This window comes from Tamandua tetradactyla, chromosome 1 (assembly GCF_023851605.1).
Source record: "Tamandua tetradactyla isolate mTamTet1 chromosome 1, mTamTet1.pri, whole genome shotgun sequence".
Classification (NCBI taxonomy): domain Eukaryota; kingdom Metazoa; phylum Chordata; class Mammalia; order Pilosa; family Myrmecophagidae; genus Tamandua; species Tamandua tetradactyla.
The window spans coordinates 2,305,085-2,322,306 of record NC_135327.1 but is presented as its reverse complement, the minus strand read 5'-3'; the positions used below and the strand labels follow the sequence as shown (position 1 = coordinate 2,322,306).

The window sequence follows — 17,222 nt, the reverse complement described above, 5'->3', positions numbered from 1 at the left end:
ACAGCTCCCACTAGCAATTACTGACATCTTGGATCTTGGGGCAACTGTATGTATGTATGTATGTATATGTATATGTATGTATGTTGTTTTGCTGCATGGTCTGGGAATCGAATCTGGGTCCCCCGCATGAACGGCAGACATTCTAAACACTGAAACTACCTGTGCACTCAGTTCAGCTTCCCTTTAAAGATACAGGGCATGTGTCATTGGCTATAGACTGGTCACCAGAGTCTGTTGGTTCTCTCCCTGTGTGCCTCATGATGTTTGACGGACAGTAAACTAGCCATAAATTGCTGTTATCTAATCTGTCTGCAATTACTTTCTGCCTCTGTAGTTACAGGTACAGCTATAATCTGTCGATGTTAGTTGAAGAGAATGGATGATAGAATCAAGCATGTGCTTAAGCAAGTTGGGAGAGATATTGATAAAAAATATAACTACTAGCCTATAAAATAGAACAGGGTTAGTTTGTGGCAAAATTTTGTGTTCATGTGTTTTTTTGTGCTTGTTATTTATCCTTGTATAGTTTGTTTTAAATTGAGACACTTTGGACAAAAGCCATGACCTGTCTTATGTATCATGGGGTACTTTGCTTGTGAGGCTCACAGTTTATTAGTATACCAACCGTCCCCTTGAATCTTATTTGGATTAGTTCACAAGAACTATGTTTAGATGGACTTTTTAGGCTGGCATGGAGTCAAGGTGGTAACCAAGCATGGAAGCACAGACTGTCTGCTAAAAATCAAATGTGTCATGCTTCAAGAGTTGTAAAGTTGGTTGTCTGAGACTGAATGTATTGTTCTGTAGAGTCCACCTTGTGAATGGTGGTTAAGTTCCAAGCCTGCCCATAAGACTTATTTAATCGGCAGTATTCCGGAAGTATTTCTGTTTATGTAATGAGTCTCTGAATAAACATCCTGTGCTCTGTTTCAGAGGGTTGTCTGTGTGTATGTGCACGCACACATACATAGCTCCTTCCCATGCAACTCTGGCACTGGAGTACTTTTTCTCCCCACCTCCAAGTAAATTTAGGTACCTGTGTGGTTGGAGTGTGGGTGGGATTCAGGGATGTAAAGAGTAGATGAGAGCCCTGAAGAATATGATTCACCTGGAGTTTCTGGGGTTCACTGGGGTTCAGGAGCAGTGGCAGCTCCCAGGCATACTTCTTGGGCCAGGGAGCTCCTTACTACCCACCTTTCTTTTCTTCCTGGAGTTCCGAGGTCTTGGCCCGTTTTCTTCCTTGGTTACCGTCTTTTGCTTTTGACGGGGTTTTTTGCCAATGGGCTACAAAAGAATGTGCTAATATAGTCTCCTGTTTTTGAAATAAATATGTGGTCTTTTTGAGGTTTTCTAGCAAATTTATAAATATTTTTATATATTTATAAAAAATATATGGCAAAGTTATTACCAGTTAATTTTGCTATGAGAAATATACGTGTATTTCAGCCTCATTTTTACTCATTGTATATCACATTGCATAAAATAACACTTTTATAGTTAAGAACATAGCCTCTGAATTATATTTCTTATTTAAGGTTTGTTTTCAGACAAGACCTTTTCATGACAATGCATGAATCTGTACAGTGTTCTTACTTGAATCCTCTAAAATTGTCCAGTGCAGTAATTCAGAGTCCAAGATGTCTTCTGCTCGGAGACCTGATGTGCCTTTGGATGGGTGCTCTCTGTGGTCCCTTGGGACTCTGTCTGTGTTTCACATGGTACAAAGGAAGTTGATGTTTTAGGGTGAGGTCTGACAGTGTGGTAAGGTGGATGTAGCAGAGACGACCTGGGAGAGGATTTTGAATGGCCCTGGCAGTGTGGTGAAAAATGAGAAAATGGTTTGTCTCTGAGCTTCTCAACCCCAGTAAATAATCACACCTCCCCCCTTCAGATTCACAGGCATTCAACCTTTACCTCCTTTCCGTCCTTACTCAACCAAACACTGCTACAATATTAGGGCCTGGAATTTTTAGCTGGTAAAGATAACAGGCCTGACACACATCCACTGAGACGCTCCTTCCCTGTTTAAAACAGTTTGTGGAGTACTGGAGAGGTGGAGGCTCCTGCTTGCTCACACTCATGTAAGTTGTCCCCAGCTTGACAATGTGTTTGGCTTTATAGCAGAAAGGGGTGTGTCCACCATCATCACTGAGAAAGGAAGATTTGAGGTACCACTTCTGAAAGGCTCAGAATCAGACCAAAAGTTGGGCTAGGTGAGGCTGGAGAAAGGAACATTGCTATTCACTAGAACTACAGATTGTTCCACAAGTACTTCCAGCAGAGTGTGATGGAAGTTTTTGGGTTTGGGTTTTTTTCCCCCCCCTGAATAATTAGGAGCACAGAAAGGGAGGGGGAGGGGTCGTCATCAGACCATAGAAGCTGTCATACTAAATATCACTTTCTGCCTTGAGAAACTGTTTTTCTGATGAAACTTTAGTATTTTTTCTCTCTAAATTACTGGCAGTTCTTCTGAAGAAAATGTCTAATTGTTTTTTGCCAGAACTTCACTCAAGCACTTAAACCATTTTTTACCTATGCAAATGTGCTACATTCTTTTTCTTTTTTTTCAATTGTGAAAAATAGCATATGTATACAAAAAAGCAGTAAATTTCAAAGCACACTGCAACAGTTAGTTGCAGAGCAGATTTCAGAGTTTGGTATGGGTCACAGTTCCACAGTTTTAGGTTTTTCCTTCTAGCTGCTCCAAGACACTGAAGACTAAAAGAAATATCAGTATAATGATTCAGCAGTTATACTCAATATCTCGTTCATTCTTGTAAAAATATATCAGGAAGGGGTTACCCTTTCAGATTTTCTGTGTTTTCTAATTCATTCTTTTTATATTAAATAGGTTTCTACAGGCAGTTCAATCCTTTTGTTTAAGGGATGTGTTTTATAATATAAAGCACTGCTTTATCTGTCTTGAAAGCTTGATTTGTCTTACCACAATTGTATTTTTTTTCTGTGTTTAGAAATCCATTGAGTAATTATGAAATCAATGGATGCTCATATTTACATGTTAATATTTGTATCTATCATTAGTTGCACTAATTTGAAACCTCAACTAGTCTTCAACTCTTCCATTTACTCTCACATCTGCTTGGCTAACAGGTCCTCAGATTTCTCTCCTAAATGTGTATTTGAAGCCCTTTCCTGCTTTCCTTTCCTGCTTCCTGCACCTTGGTTCAGACTCTCCTCAGTCACCTCTGGCCTTTTATAGTTGCTGCTGCCTGCAACTATAAAATTTCAGGCTCTTCATTTCCATCCTGTCTTTCACAGGATGAGCTATGATCTATCATTGCCCTACCTGAAAACTTCCATTGGCTCCCCATTGCCAACTGTATAATCTCCAGGTTCCTTGATCTGGCCTAACACAGATGCTTAAGACATGTTTGGATAAAAGAGTTCACCAGGCCCAGTTCTCCTGGCCAGCTACCCCTCAACCGTCTTCCGTTGTCACCATATACTCCAAACTCTGTGCTTGCCTCAGTGAGGCACACCCCAAACCTTCAAAATAAGCTGTTCCTTCTGTTGAATTTCCACAACTCATTGCATGGTATTCCCATTTTTTTTACTGGGGGAAATATTTTGTTATTAATATCTTCCTCTGTTGCCTCTGTGACTTTGCCCTAATCCTAATTCCGAGTGAGAAATCCGTTTGCCTAGAGAAAACTGAGGATTTGGTCTTCAGAAAGAACATTTTAAACTTCTCACATGCAAAATAGAATTTTTCAGAATGCTCTTCTTTTTTAACACGTAACATTTTATATGAATTAATGTTCTGCTATATGATTCCTAATGTATTACTTTCTACTTAGCTGAAATGTGAACCTGTAGGGATGTTTGATCTTTGTCTTTCGCATCTTTGTATCCTCAGCATCTAACCATTGTGCCTGGTCTAGGGTGTCCTGTGGATTTATTTCATCCATTTAGCCTGCCTTAGTTAAATGATAACATACGGATCCAGAGGGAGAAGGAGAAGGAGGGGGGAGAGGGAGAAAAAAAGAGAGAGGGAGCCATTTTTTTCCAAGGTTAATTTATATTGCTTGTAATTTTTGCCTGAGTTGCTTATACAATTTAATCATCATGTTAGATGATATAAATCCTTCATAAGTGTTTGTGGAATTAATTAAAATGTATCTAGAACTTAGACCTTAGGAGTACTCTACCTAATAGTTACCCTTGTACAAGAGTCCTAATTTTCCCTAAAAAAGCAATATGGCATTCATCTGTAAATTCATATAAATTATTTTGGCACTTAATTCGCTGAAAACATATTGTCTGCCTGCAGTTGCCAGGCAGTGTGCTAGGCCCTGACAGCACAGGGTTGGTCAGGAACAGGGAAGCAAGGTCTCCGTCCTTTTGGAGTTTATTGTCATAGGAGGGAGACCAGCGTTAAACTACCAGCCACACAGATAATTCAGTTGACTCGTGGAGGAAGTGCAGTGAACTTGCAGAGGTGTGTTTGAGCAGGTTTAACAGGGCACTGAGCTGGTTTGAGGGTGCCCTGAACAACAGTGGCTGAGAGGATGAGGAGGGTGGGAGAACCTTTCTGGTACAGGTGGCTGGGTAGGTTTAAAGAAGACACATGAGGGTGTGCCAGAGCTTTCGTCTCCAGCTGTATTACCTCCCGAGACAGTAAGTCCCATAAGTTAATCATTCACTTGTATGAAGTAGTACTTCTCCTTTGTCCAGATTTAAAAATTTTAAGTATTTGCCTTGTTCTAGAATCCTGTGATTTGTTGAACAATCCTGTATTTGCTTTACTCAGATTCCATAACAGTTTATAAAATGTTTTTAAAATGTTCAGTCCTGCCTAATGTCCTTTTAGTCCCTGTTAAGAATTCTTATTTTTTCTAAACTTGTACTGTATTTTGTTATAAGGTGATATGTTTACTGTGGAAAGCAAAAAAAAAAAAAAAGTAAAATTTCCTTTTTTCCTAACACCACCATATAAATACTATAGACATTTTAATCTCTATTCCAATTTTTTTAATTGAAATTTTTATTGAAATAATTGCAGATTTACTGTGCAGTTGTAAGAAAAAAACAGAGATCCTTTCTATGTTTTGGCTGGTTTCCCCCAGTGGTAACATTTTGTAAAACTGTTCAGTGTCAGAGTTGACAGTGATCTAGTCCTATCATTGACAGTGATATAGTCCACCAGTATTACTCAGATTTCCAGTTTTATTTGTGTGCATTTGTGTGTGCCTATTTCTTTTTAAGACTCAGGTATTAGAAATACTACTTTAGATGTGATTTACTTCTAGTGTTTTTTTTTTCATTCTGCCCTCAGAAAGTTTCTACTCTCCTAATATCTCCCTCATACCCTTGTTTGTTTTCTCTAAGCCTGTTTTTAAAAGCATCACCTATAAAAGAAATAGTTAGATTGAAAGAATTGTCAACTTCTGTGCACTTCACTAACCTACTGATTGTTTATAATCTGTTTAGCCAATTTAGTTTTTGACCTGTCTATTGAAAGATGCTCTAGATAATTTCCACCCATCAAAGAACCATTTATGCCATTCAAAACTGACTGAAGTATCAACAATATCTGAAAAAGGCCTCATAGTGATATAAATGTCAAGTTGCGTGTAATTTAAGCAAGGCAGAATAAGTAGAATAAACACATGGGGAAAGTACCAATAACAAAGTGGGCTTTGAGGTCTTCACTCGTAATTTTGAGTGTTTCTTGGTCTCTGGAAGTAATGGATCGTCTGACTAACTCCTTTGTCGCCCACCCCCTGACAGGTAATTGAAAAGATATTCACCTAGTTGGGTACATATATATGTGGTCTGTTGATTTATACTTCATAGTTTTCAATATTGCTTGAATTTTCTAGATGGGAATATATTAACTTTAGTATCAGAAAACATCCAATTTTTCAGTTTGTAGATGTAAAAAAGAAAAAAAAAAACAAGAAAACACTAAACATGGGACGTGAAAAGGAATTTTTTTAGGGTAACTCAGTTCAGAAAGTATGACGACCACAGCAGAGAAGACAAGATGATTGCTGCTGGTCATCAGATTGCATGAGATAGCTAAAAGCACCAGAAAGAAGCAAGTCAGCTGGAAAAGATTTTGAGGCAGCAGATAATCACCAAGAAACTTTATCCAAGCAAATGGAAGAAGAACTAGTTAGGTAGAAAGGTTAGTTAGATATGATTGCTAAGTTAGAGTTTGGGTGATGCAAGAAGGGAGCTTTTTCTTCAGAACAGACTCAGTGGAGGTCAGGCTCTCCATAATGAAGAATAACTGTTGTATTCTAGCTGACCTTATTTGGCAATTCTTGAAGCTACCCATAGAGGAGAATTGTTTCTCAGACCTGTTAAAATGCTGAAATTATTTTGTTAATTTAACTCTCATCCTTAATGGAACATTGTTTTGGAGATTTAAATAAAGTAATAAGATAAGAAGATTAAATTATTGTTAAAATACTGGAGAGATACCTTTATTCTATTTGCTGGTGTAATCAGTACACCTACAGACGCAGTTAAAAAAAAACTACATAAGTAAATGAAGATTGGTTAGATGGCTGGATAACAAGATAAATTATAATGTGTTTAGTGTGATCCTATCTATATGAAAACAAGCAATAAGATTCATGATTTATGTTTGTCTTGGTTTGGAGAAAGGTTTGAAAGAACAGACACTGCTTGACTGGTAACATTGGTTAATGTTTTTTTTTAATTTTTTTAAAATTTGTGATACTTAACCACATACAAACACAAACATTCTTACCATATGATCATTCCATTCTTGTTGTATAATCAGTAACTCACAATATCATCACATAGTTGCATATTCATCATCATGATGAATTTCTTAGAACATTTGCATCAATTCAGAAAAAGAAATAAAAAGAAAAAAAAATTCATACATTCCATACCCCTTACCCCTCCCTTTCATTAATCCCTAGCATTTCAATCTACTAAATTTATTTTAATATTTAGCATTTCAGTCTACTAAATACTTGTTATTTATTTATTTTTAATCCATATGTTTTAGTCATCTGTCCGTACCATAGATAAAAGGAGCATCAGACACGAGGTTTTCATAATTACACAGTCGCGTTGTGAAAGCTGTTATCATTCTGCAATCATCTTCAAGAAACATGGCTACCGAAAACAGCTCTACATTTTCAGACAGTTCCCTCCAGCCTCTCTGTTGCATCTTAACTAAAAAGGTGGTATCTGTATAATGCGTAAGAATAATCTCCAGGATAACCTCTTGACTATGTTTGAAATCTCTCAGCCACTGACACTTTATTTTGCCTCATTTGTCTCTTCCTCCTTTCAGTCGAGAAGGTTTTCTCAGTCCCTTGGTGCTGAGTCCCAGCTCATTCTAGGATTTCTGTCCCATGTTGCCAGGAAGGTCCACACCCCTGGGAGTCATGTCCCTTGTAGAGTGGGGAGGGCGGTGAGTTTACTTGTCGTTTTGGCTAAGAGAGAGAGAGGCCACATCTGAGCCACAAAAGAGGTTCTCTTGGGGTGACTCTTAACCTAAACTTAAGTAGGCATGGCCTATCCTCTGCAGGGTTTGGTTAATGGTTTTCATTATTTCTATTGTATATACTGAACATGTTTTAACTTTCTGAGGAATAATTTCCACAAATGATTAAATCTTTAGTGTTTAAGAATATTTGCATTTTCTAGTGATTACTTCAATACTGTTATCTTTATACTGTATCCTTAGTTCCCTCAGTTTATACTGTTGCTGTTGATTCCCAGCTGTGAGCAGTATTAATATTAGCTAGTGATCTCTTCATTCCCTTCCAGCATCTAATTGGAAGTATTCCCAGTTGATATCTGTAAAACTATTCAGCAAAATTATTCTACTTTTCAAAAATGCTGCTTGTTTGACTCCCCTTTTCCTGATAGTAGTGCTCTACATTGTCAGGTCTGATAGCCATTACATAGCATGATGCCTTCTTGACACTATACTGTGTCTTGGATCCACTAGTAAATATTATATTGCTCACTATACATTCTTTAAATCTCCCTAATCATTTTGAATCCTGAAGCTCATTCTTCAGTAGGTTCTTCAGCATTTTTGTGTTTTTGGGGTCGTGATGGGGCATTGCACTCACCTGTGAATTGGAATCTGCAGTATCTGCTCCCACTTTAGCTGCTGACACAGATTGGCCTGTCACACTTTCCAATGACGACCTGGTGGTGATGTGGGGTTCTGTTGATCTCAGAGTCATCATCACCTGTTGTCTTTATTCACTTGTCACACAAATACTTCCCATGTGGGGACTGAATAAGCTATTGGTGGTGTGCCCCCACTTACACGTTCAGAATCATAAGGATATCGTGTCTCTAGTTTAATTTTTGTCTGTGGAGTTGGCTGTGTTAGTTTCGCTAGCCTTGTTGCTTTAATTCTTTTTTTTTATGAAGAGGTTCAGGGAGATTGATAAATTATGCTGCTGATGGCACCATCTTCCTGAATCATGAAGTCAGACTAATCTGTTAAAAACATGTATCTGATTGTATCATTCCTCTCTGCTTTTTTTCCCCCCTACTTGTTTTTAAAGTAGAATCTTTTTTTGATACTCTCAATTATGGAAAACTTTAAATATATTGATGTAGAGAGAATAACATAATGAACCTCTGTGTATCCATCACCCAGTTACAACAATTATAAACTCATAACCCATCTTTTCTCATCTCATTACCCCTCCCAGCTCTGAATTGTTTTGAAGCAAATTCCAGCATCATAAATAATTCTTTTAAAAGAAAAAAATTGAATTCTCAGGGACCAGAGGAGCCAGAACCACCTCTACTTTTGATTTGGGGAGGAAAAATATCAAGGAGAGAAACGATATAATCCAGAGGTCTGGAGCATTCACAGTGTGGCCTCTAATTATCTCATGGTAGACTCTGCTAGGCACATGCAAGAAAACATCAAAAGTATTAAATTGTTTCTGTTCTCATGTTCATAAGCAGATTTGTAAAACAAAATCGAAACGTAGCTCTCCATGACAGCTACCTGATTTCTAAGGTCAGGCGAAGCAAATTTCGTTTTACGTATATTTAGTTGAAAAGCAATGCTCAGAGTAACTACTTCAAATAGCATCTACCAAGGCAGTGTTTACTCATCCCTGCCTGAATTTTTTCAAAGAGAGAGCAAGTTCTCAAAGTTGGTTTGACTCTTGGTACTTTCCTATGCAGTCATTATTTTGTTTCCACTATCTGCCTCTTGCTGTTTATGTTTTCTTCCTTCCAAATCCATAACTTTCACTTTGGTTCTTTCTGAACTGTTTAGTGTACTCATTCATTAAGTCTTTATTGAGTGCCTGCTGTCTGCAGGAATTGCGCTGCAGGGAACTGTTTAACGTACTCATTCATTAAGTCTTTATTGAGTACCTGCTGTCTGCAGGAATTGCACTGCAGTGAAGTGTTTAGCATACTCATTCATTAAGTCTTTATTGAGTGCCTGCTGTCTGCAGGAATTGCGCTGCAGTGGTGAACAAGCCAAATCTGGTTTCTTTGAGATGGACAGCTTATACTCCATCACTTCTGGAAAGTCTTTCGTGCCCTGGTAGGTGGAAACAAGAAGTTTAGAAGTTGTACATGTGCCCTGGGCACTGGGACTTGCGTCACAGGCTGTTGTAGTGTGGATGTGGGCGTGCTCCCTTCTTTCTGACCTTTGGTGTGATTAATGCAAGGACTTATAGAGTGACTCAAGCTTTTGACGTTGCTCCAGTGGAGAATGGCCATCTCTTCTCTACCCTGACTCGGGGCCCTCACCATTGCTGAGGTTTCCTTTCAAGCAACAGTGCCGAAACAGGGTGGAGAAACAGCGTAGACATAACTGTACGATTTATTTCCTCATATTGACGCCAACCAGAGTCTGAAAGGAGCAGCAACAGGTCACCAGTGCCTGGAAACTCACTCTGTGTTTCTTCTCCACCAGATGTTGGCTGTCCCGCAGTTTCTCCTGAATTCATTACTGCGGTTTTACTAGCTAACCTTGGTTCCTTTCCCTCTTCCTGTAGGTTGGGTTTCCCCTCTGAGCATTACTTTCTCCTCAGTAGTATTTGTTGGTGGCACAGTAAGTCTTTCCCCACCATGTGGGAACCCACTGAGGTCAGGTCCATTATTTAACTACCTGCCTGGTCAACACTTGGCACACAACTTGGAATGCAAGGACAGAGATTGGTTGGAAGTATATTGTGCACTTGGTTGTGAAGGTGAGCCCAAAACTTGGCTATGTCAGCTTATGTAAAAGTTAGTCTTAAAGAGTATGCTTAGGTGGTAAAACCAGTTACCTTTGAAAGTATTTTATATTTTTGGCTTTTAAACTATCCTGTCCTCTAATAAACTTATCTTAGTGAAATTTTATAGTTTACTCTGAGTAATCTTGTGAAGACTGATTTGTTCAGCACAATATGGAAAACAGACATTCTAAATGATTTTTAAGAAAAAAGTATATTTTAATTTTTATTAATAAAACCAATCAACATACAGCATGAACATTCTTAACATGTGAACATTCCATACTTGATGTACAATCAGTGACTTACAGTATCATCACATAATTGTATATTCATCAACATGATCATTTCTCAAAACATTTACATCACTCCAGAAAAAGAAATAAAAAGAAAAAAGAAGAAAACTCATACATATCATACCCCTTACCCTTCCCTTTCATTGACAACTAGTATTTCCCTCTACCCAATTTATTTTAACATTTGTTCCCTCATTATTTGTTTATTTTTAATCCATATTTTTTACTCATCTGTCCATACTGTAATAAAAGGAGCATCAGAACTAGGTTTTCACAGTCACACAGTCACTTTGCGAAAGCTAGTACAAATATTCTTGATGAATGAAAATATGACTAAATTTTAGTGGTTTTGAAGTTATCTTGATTTTTTGGAAAGTGTTTATCCTAATTCTGTACCTAGTAATGTGTATATGGGTTTTGGTTCCTGTGCAGTTTTAGTTGTGGTATTAATGCTGAGCAAGCCCTTTTAAGGAAGGATTTTGTATCTGTCAGACTTTGAATGCTTCTAAAAATTGATCATATGTTATTAGCAGAGGATCACTGCCTGCTTCCATAGTAAAGAAGATTTATTTTTTTATGCATTCAGTTCTAAGAAGGCAGCTGTGATCTAAAGACCATGAGACTGTTGCCCAAGGTTTATGAATGGAGAGGGGGGAGAGATAGAACTCTTGAACAAAATCTTGTTTTATTACATATATTGAGGCGGTAAGGTGTACTAATTTTTTGAGATACTGCTTTTTTAAGCTGGGTATTATTTGAAGAAGCTACTCTGTTGCTTTTCAACTAAATATACTTAAAATTTGTTTCACCTGATGTTCAAAATCACGTAACTGTCATGGAAAGCGATGTTTTTTGTTTTTTTTTAATGTAACATCTGCTTATGAACATGAGAACAGAAATGATTTAATTAATGTTTTAGTGTATTTCGCTACAAATTTATTCCCAAATAATACACATCAGTCAAATACAAAAAAGTAAGTAAATTTGAACTAGAGTATTATAATTGCAGAAATTCTCTTGTAGTTTTAAAATATTCCCTGTATTTTAATCTCTTGTATTCATGATTTTTAATTTGCTAAATGGTTGCCAGAATGACTAACCTACATCATCTTCTGTTACCTGTTTGTCTTAAAAACTCTAATTGTAATGGCTCATCCATCTATAAAAAAAAGTAATTTGTTCATTCTGAAATCAGAATTACCAGATGCAGCTGCATTTTGTTACTGTTTGAGTTTAGTGAGAGGGAAGAGGATGTAGCCTTTTGAACTACTGCAATATGCAAACACAAAAATTAAACTGAGCATGGTTATGGAGCCCGTACGCTGACTGAACCAGAAGAAACTCCTATTCTTAGCGTGGTATGTGGCTTTAAAGGCAGTATAAAGACTGTTGAAGGAAAATAAACTCCAGATGGATTAAGGTCAAATGTTAAAAAAAAAAATGCAGAGGAAGAAGACTTTCTAACTTTAGAAGCAGTAAGGGAAGTCATAGTGGAAAAAGGTCAATAGGTTTGAATACATAAAAAATAAAACCGCTCTAAAGCTTTCTTTTGCACAAGTAATACATATTCACTCTAGAATAAAATTGAAAAGCAAAAGAAAATTAAAACCACTCATTATCCTATTAAGCAGTGGTAGCAGTTCTGTTATAGCTATATTGACAATTTTGTGATTGTCCTTTCAGACTTTAACTTCCCATACATAAGATGTGTCAAATGTTCAGACAAATAAATTTTTAAAAAAGTGGTTTCCAGTGAAGACAAAGAGTTAATGACTTAAATATATATGTGAAGAACTTACATGAATAAAGAGGAGACTGATATTCCAAAGGATAAGTAAGCAAAGGAGAGAAAGAGACAAGTCACTCTGTATGAGGTGTCTAGCAGACATTGAGCGCCTGGGAGTCAAGTTAGGTTTTTGTATTAAAGTTGTGCTTCCTGTGCACATAAACAGCTGTTAGAAGGGACAGATAAGCTTTATATTGTTGTTTATATATTTTATTGGAACATTTTGAGGTATAATGACCGAGATATAAATTACAATGTGTGGAAAACATTTTTCTTTAAATGGGCTTTCAGAAGATAATATATAAGAATGTATTCATGAATTTGGGCATCTGCAGATGTTTCGTAAGCAAGAACCAAAAAGCTGACTATAAAGAAGAGTATTTATTAATTTAATTACATTTCAGTGATGAACTTTTGTTCCTCAAAAGACACCATAAGTGTGTGTGGTAGGCTATTTGCATAACTATCCAGGAATTCCTCCCTTTCTTGTCTGTATGTTCCTTTGAGTGTGGCTCCCATTGAGAGGTGGAGTCTCTTTCTTCACTTTTGAATTTGTGCTTGGCCATAGCCCTAACTCTCTGGCCAATAAGATCCTTAACTTAAGTGACTTAAGCAGAGACCTCCAAAAGTAGTTGCATGTTGGGCCTTGCCCTCCCTTGCTTATCTTTTAGAATTCTGTAAACACTAGCATGTGCACAAGCCCAGGCTAGCCTGTTGGCTGGTGAGCAACAGAAGACCTGGTTAACCTTCATCATCCTTGCTGAAAGCCAGCCATGTGAGTGAGGCCATTGGACCACCTGCCAAAACTGCATGTGTGAGCCCAGCCACCATCACACGGAACCAAGTCAAGCCATCCCACCTGAACTCAGTCCAAATGGCCAACCCATAGTAGGATCATGAGCAAACAAGTAGTTATTGTATGCCCCTGAGTTTTGAGGTGGTTTGAAACGTAGAAAACACTAACTGATATATAAAGAATGAAAAGCAAGCCACAGACTGGAAGATATTTGCAAGATGTATGACCATCAAAGTGCTTATGCCCAAGATATATAAGGAATGCCTGCATATCACCAGGAAAAAGACAGACAGGTTAATAGAAAAAAGTGGACAAATAACTTGAGCAGATGGTTCACTAATGAGAATACGTAAACCATCCAGTAAGTGTATGAAAAGGTATGTACCAGTATTACTCATCAGGGAAATGTAAACTAAAGTCAGTGAGATAACTCTGTATGACCAGTTAAAATAGCAAGTGTTGACAAAGATGTGGGATCAGCTGGAACTCATCCTGTTGGTGAGGGGCAAATTGACATAACCACTTTAGAAAACTGTTTGGCTATACCTACTAAAGCAAATCAATATACATCTTCTTTGTTGGCTCCCCCTTAGCTATATAGACAAGAGAAATGTGTAAGAGGTGGGCCAAAAGACATGCTCTATAATTTTCTTAGCAGCATTATAATAGCCAGACACTGGAAACAACCCAGATCGTCCATCAATAGTAGTCAAGTAGTCAGGATATATACGTTGTAATATTACTTTGTAATACAAGGAAATACTGTGCAGCAGTGAAAAAGTGTGGATTCCTCCTACACGCAGTGACATGGATGAATTTCTTGATCATCACATTAAGCAAATGAAACCAGAAACAAAAGAGGACATGCTTTAGGAATCCATTTACATGAAGTTCAAGCAGTCATAACTATCATATCAGAGGTTAGGAGGGTGTTTACCTTTGGTAAGGGGGTAGTGACTGGAGAAGGCATAAATAGAGCTAATGGGTACTGAAATATTCTCTTTCTTGGCTTGGGTTGTGGTTGTATCAGTGTGTTTACTTACAAACATTTGTCAAGCTGAATACTTATGATTTGTGTTCTTTTCTGTACTTTCTATTCCTCTATGTGTTTTTCTGTAGATGTTATACCTAGTAATTAAGTTTATTATTTTTTTTAAAAAGCCTAAAGGCTGCCCACGGTGGCTCAGCAGGCAAGAACGCTTGCCTGGAATGTCAGAGGACCCGGGTTCTATTCCCGGTGCCTGCCCATGTATTTAAAAAAAAAAAAAAAAGCCTAAAGTTTCAGGAAACTGATAACATTAGAAAAACAGTATTGAAACCCATCTGAGTGTGGTGTTTCTAAGTTAGAGTAATAGTCGTCATTGTAATTAATGTAAAGTCTAACTGGTTAAACACATATATATATATATATTTTCTTGGAGTTTCCAACTTTTATTTCTGTGAAATTCTGCTCTTCAGGATACATGCTTTATTTCTCCAGCCCAAAATGCAGTGGTATTAATAAATTGTTCTCACTTTTGTATTTGCTTATTTATTTCATCCTGTCTGGTGTAATGCGCACTATAACTTTGTTAGAGTTTCTAAAACCTGTCAGTTGTTGGGAGTTTCCCCTGGATAGATGTAAACTTTGAGCTGTGTTTATTTTCATCATAAGAAAGGTGTAGCCATTCTGTGTTGTGTAAAACATTTTGGTGGGGATTACCTTGTGATTAGGTTCCCTGAGAACCTGCCTGTCACCAGGCCCTCCGTTGGCTCTTCCCCCATTTTAATTCATCTTGTACACCTTACCCACAAACCTTATACCCTCCTCCCACACAGTTCAAGGGCTTCCCATTGTCTCTAGCAGTAGCATTTTGCTCTAGTGTTATTACATGTCTGTTACATGTTACATATCTTATGAATAGGTGTGATATATGCCAGCAATTTGTTTGTTAGCGATTTTAAACTCATTTATGGGTACATTTAAAATAACTAGATTTGAGTGTTCTAAAGTCATCCTGTAATGTGAGGTTACTGCCTGAATTCTTAGTAGGGGAAAACAGGTAGAAACACACAGGCATACAGGCTAAAAGGGGTTTCTGTCTCTTGTTACTTGGTAATAAGACATAGCATGCCTTGGCACTGCAGATAAAAGGCATTCATTAAACTGGTGATGTTAGCAGTTGTAGTGGTAGTTCCTCAATAAGCCTTCTCTCACCAAGATGGCACACAGATTTTTCTCCTGAAGCCTGTAGTTTTTAAGATCTTTGCTGTTTATTTAGTAAAGTTAGCTAAGTTAGCTTTTTGTCAGTGAAGTTGCGTCTTACTCATGGATTAGCAAAATGAAAAATCTGTGTGTAGACCAGTTTATCCTTAAATTGTCCATAAGGTACAATGCATATGGTTTTATGTGTGCAGCCTGGTATGCGAGGTACATTTCCATGCTAGAACCTGTAGTTTAAGTGCAGGAAGGAGCAAAAAAGAAAATGCAGGTGCAAATAAAGGTGGGGAACTTTGAATCTTTCATTCTGCCTTTACAAAAATGATCAGATTCCTTGTGCTAAATGGAGTTGGGGGAGGATAATGTATCTTTTTGCCAAGGGTGCTGGTGTGGGTGGTGGCTCTGTTTTCCTGTCAATCCTCTGTAACCTTGATGAGTAGGCATGAATGCATTTATCAGGATTCTGTGTGGAAGTGTCTAGCTCAGACCCTAGTGTATGTCTGACTTGCCCATTAGAGCGCAACTCCATGTTGGCAGGAATTGTTTCTGTCTTGTTCATCTTCATATCTTCATGCCTGCCACATAGTAGGTGCTCAGTAAATGTTTGGGTGAATTGAAGGGGCTTATAAATTGAACCTAAACCTTGCTTCATTAATCCAGATTTTTTTTTGAGGTTTTTTTTTTATTATTATTATTAATTTAAAAAAATTTAACAAATGTAATAAAACATTTACATAGATAATCAGTAATTCACAATATCATCACTAGTTACACATTCATCATTTCTTAGAACATTTGCATCCATTCAGAAAAAGAAATAAAAAGACAATAGAAAAAGAAAACAAAAACAGAAAAAAAAAAGATTATACCCACCATACCCCTTACCCCTCGTTTTCACTGATCACTAGGATTTCAAACTAAATTTATTTTAACATTTGTTCCCCATATTATTTATTTTTATTCCATATGTTCTTCTCGTTTGTTGACAAGGTAGATAAAAGGAGCATCAGACACAAGGTTTTCACAATCACACAGTCACATTGTGAAAGCTATATCATTATTCAGTCATCCTCAAGAAACATGGCCACTTGAACACAGCCCCACATTTTCAGGCAGTTCGCTCCAGCCTCTCCATTACATCTTTTTTTTTTCTCTTTTTTTATATTAATTAAAAAAAATTAACAAACAAAACATTTAGAAATCATTCCATTCTACATATATAATCAGTAATTCTTAATATCATCACATAGTTGCATATTCATCATTTCTTAGTACATTTCTTATTTCTTTTTCTAAATTGTGAGTTTTTTGAAAAGCTTTGGGAAAGAGCTTGGTTGCTTGCTTCCTCTTTCCAAGTTGTTGGCTTATTTTTGTGGCCCTGGCTGAAGAACTATCACTCCTCATGCCTTTGTGCGTTGATCATGTCTTACACTTTTTCCTTCATCCTTGATCCTCCAGAGTACTTAGTAAACTCATTTGGTTGGTAATAGTAATGCATATGCCTTTTCCTTAGTTCTGATACAGGATCTCCTACTGCTCTTGGAATACTACAACAATTCTTAAGCAAAACTAGTTTCATTTTGACATTGTTTTCCTCTCATTCACACTCCTAAATTGTGCAAGAAAGTATCCTTAGCAGCACCAGTGTTGTAAGTATGGTTCACAGTTACTTCATAGTAGTTTTACTGTGTGGGTTCCTATGATGCCTCCCTTCCTGCGATTGCCAAGGTCAGGGAAATTAATCTTGGGGGGAGACAGCTGGGCGTTGGGAGCCTGGTTCCCTGTGAGGGAAGGTGCAAGCCTTCCACTTTCAGATGTCTGCCTGCCACTTAGGCCCTCCGCTGTACCACTGCCTTCCAGCAAACTGCCAGAACCTCAGGGCCTGAAATTCTTAAACTGTCCTTATGGAAAGCAGAAGGTAAAC

General features: G+C 37.5%; 1 protein-coding gene across 6 annotated transcripts in view; it reads left to right on the top strand.

Annotated features, from left to right (window-relative positions):
• Positions 1-17,222, top strand: part of PTPN1 (protein tyrosine phosphatase non-receptor type 1) — a 105,831-nt gene that overhangs the window by 21,253 nt on the left and 67,356 nt on the right. For 3 of the 6 annotated variants that reach the window (XM_077166720.1, XM_077166719.1, XM_077166710.1), the window contains exon 1: positions 11,902-17,216. The exons of 2 other annotated variants lie outside the window; for them this stretch is intronic. In XM_077166720.1, the coding sequence (XP_077022835.1) occupies positions 16,998-17,216 (219 nt within the window). In that variant the 5' untranslated portion in view covers positions 11,902-16,997. Of the gene's footprint in view, positions 1-11,901; positions 17,217-17,222 lie in introns of those variants that run through there. One more of the 6 variants, XM_077166730.1, reaches the window with a different exon arrangement.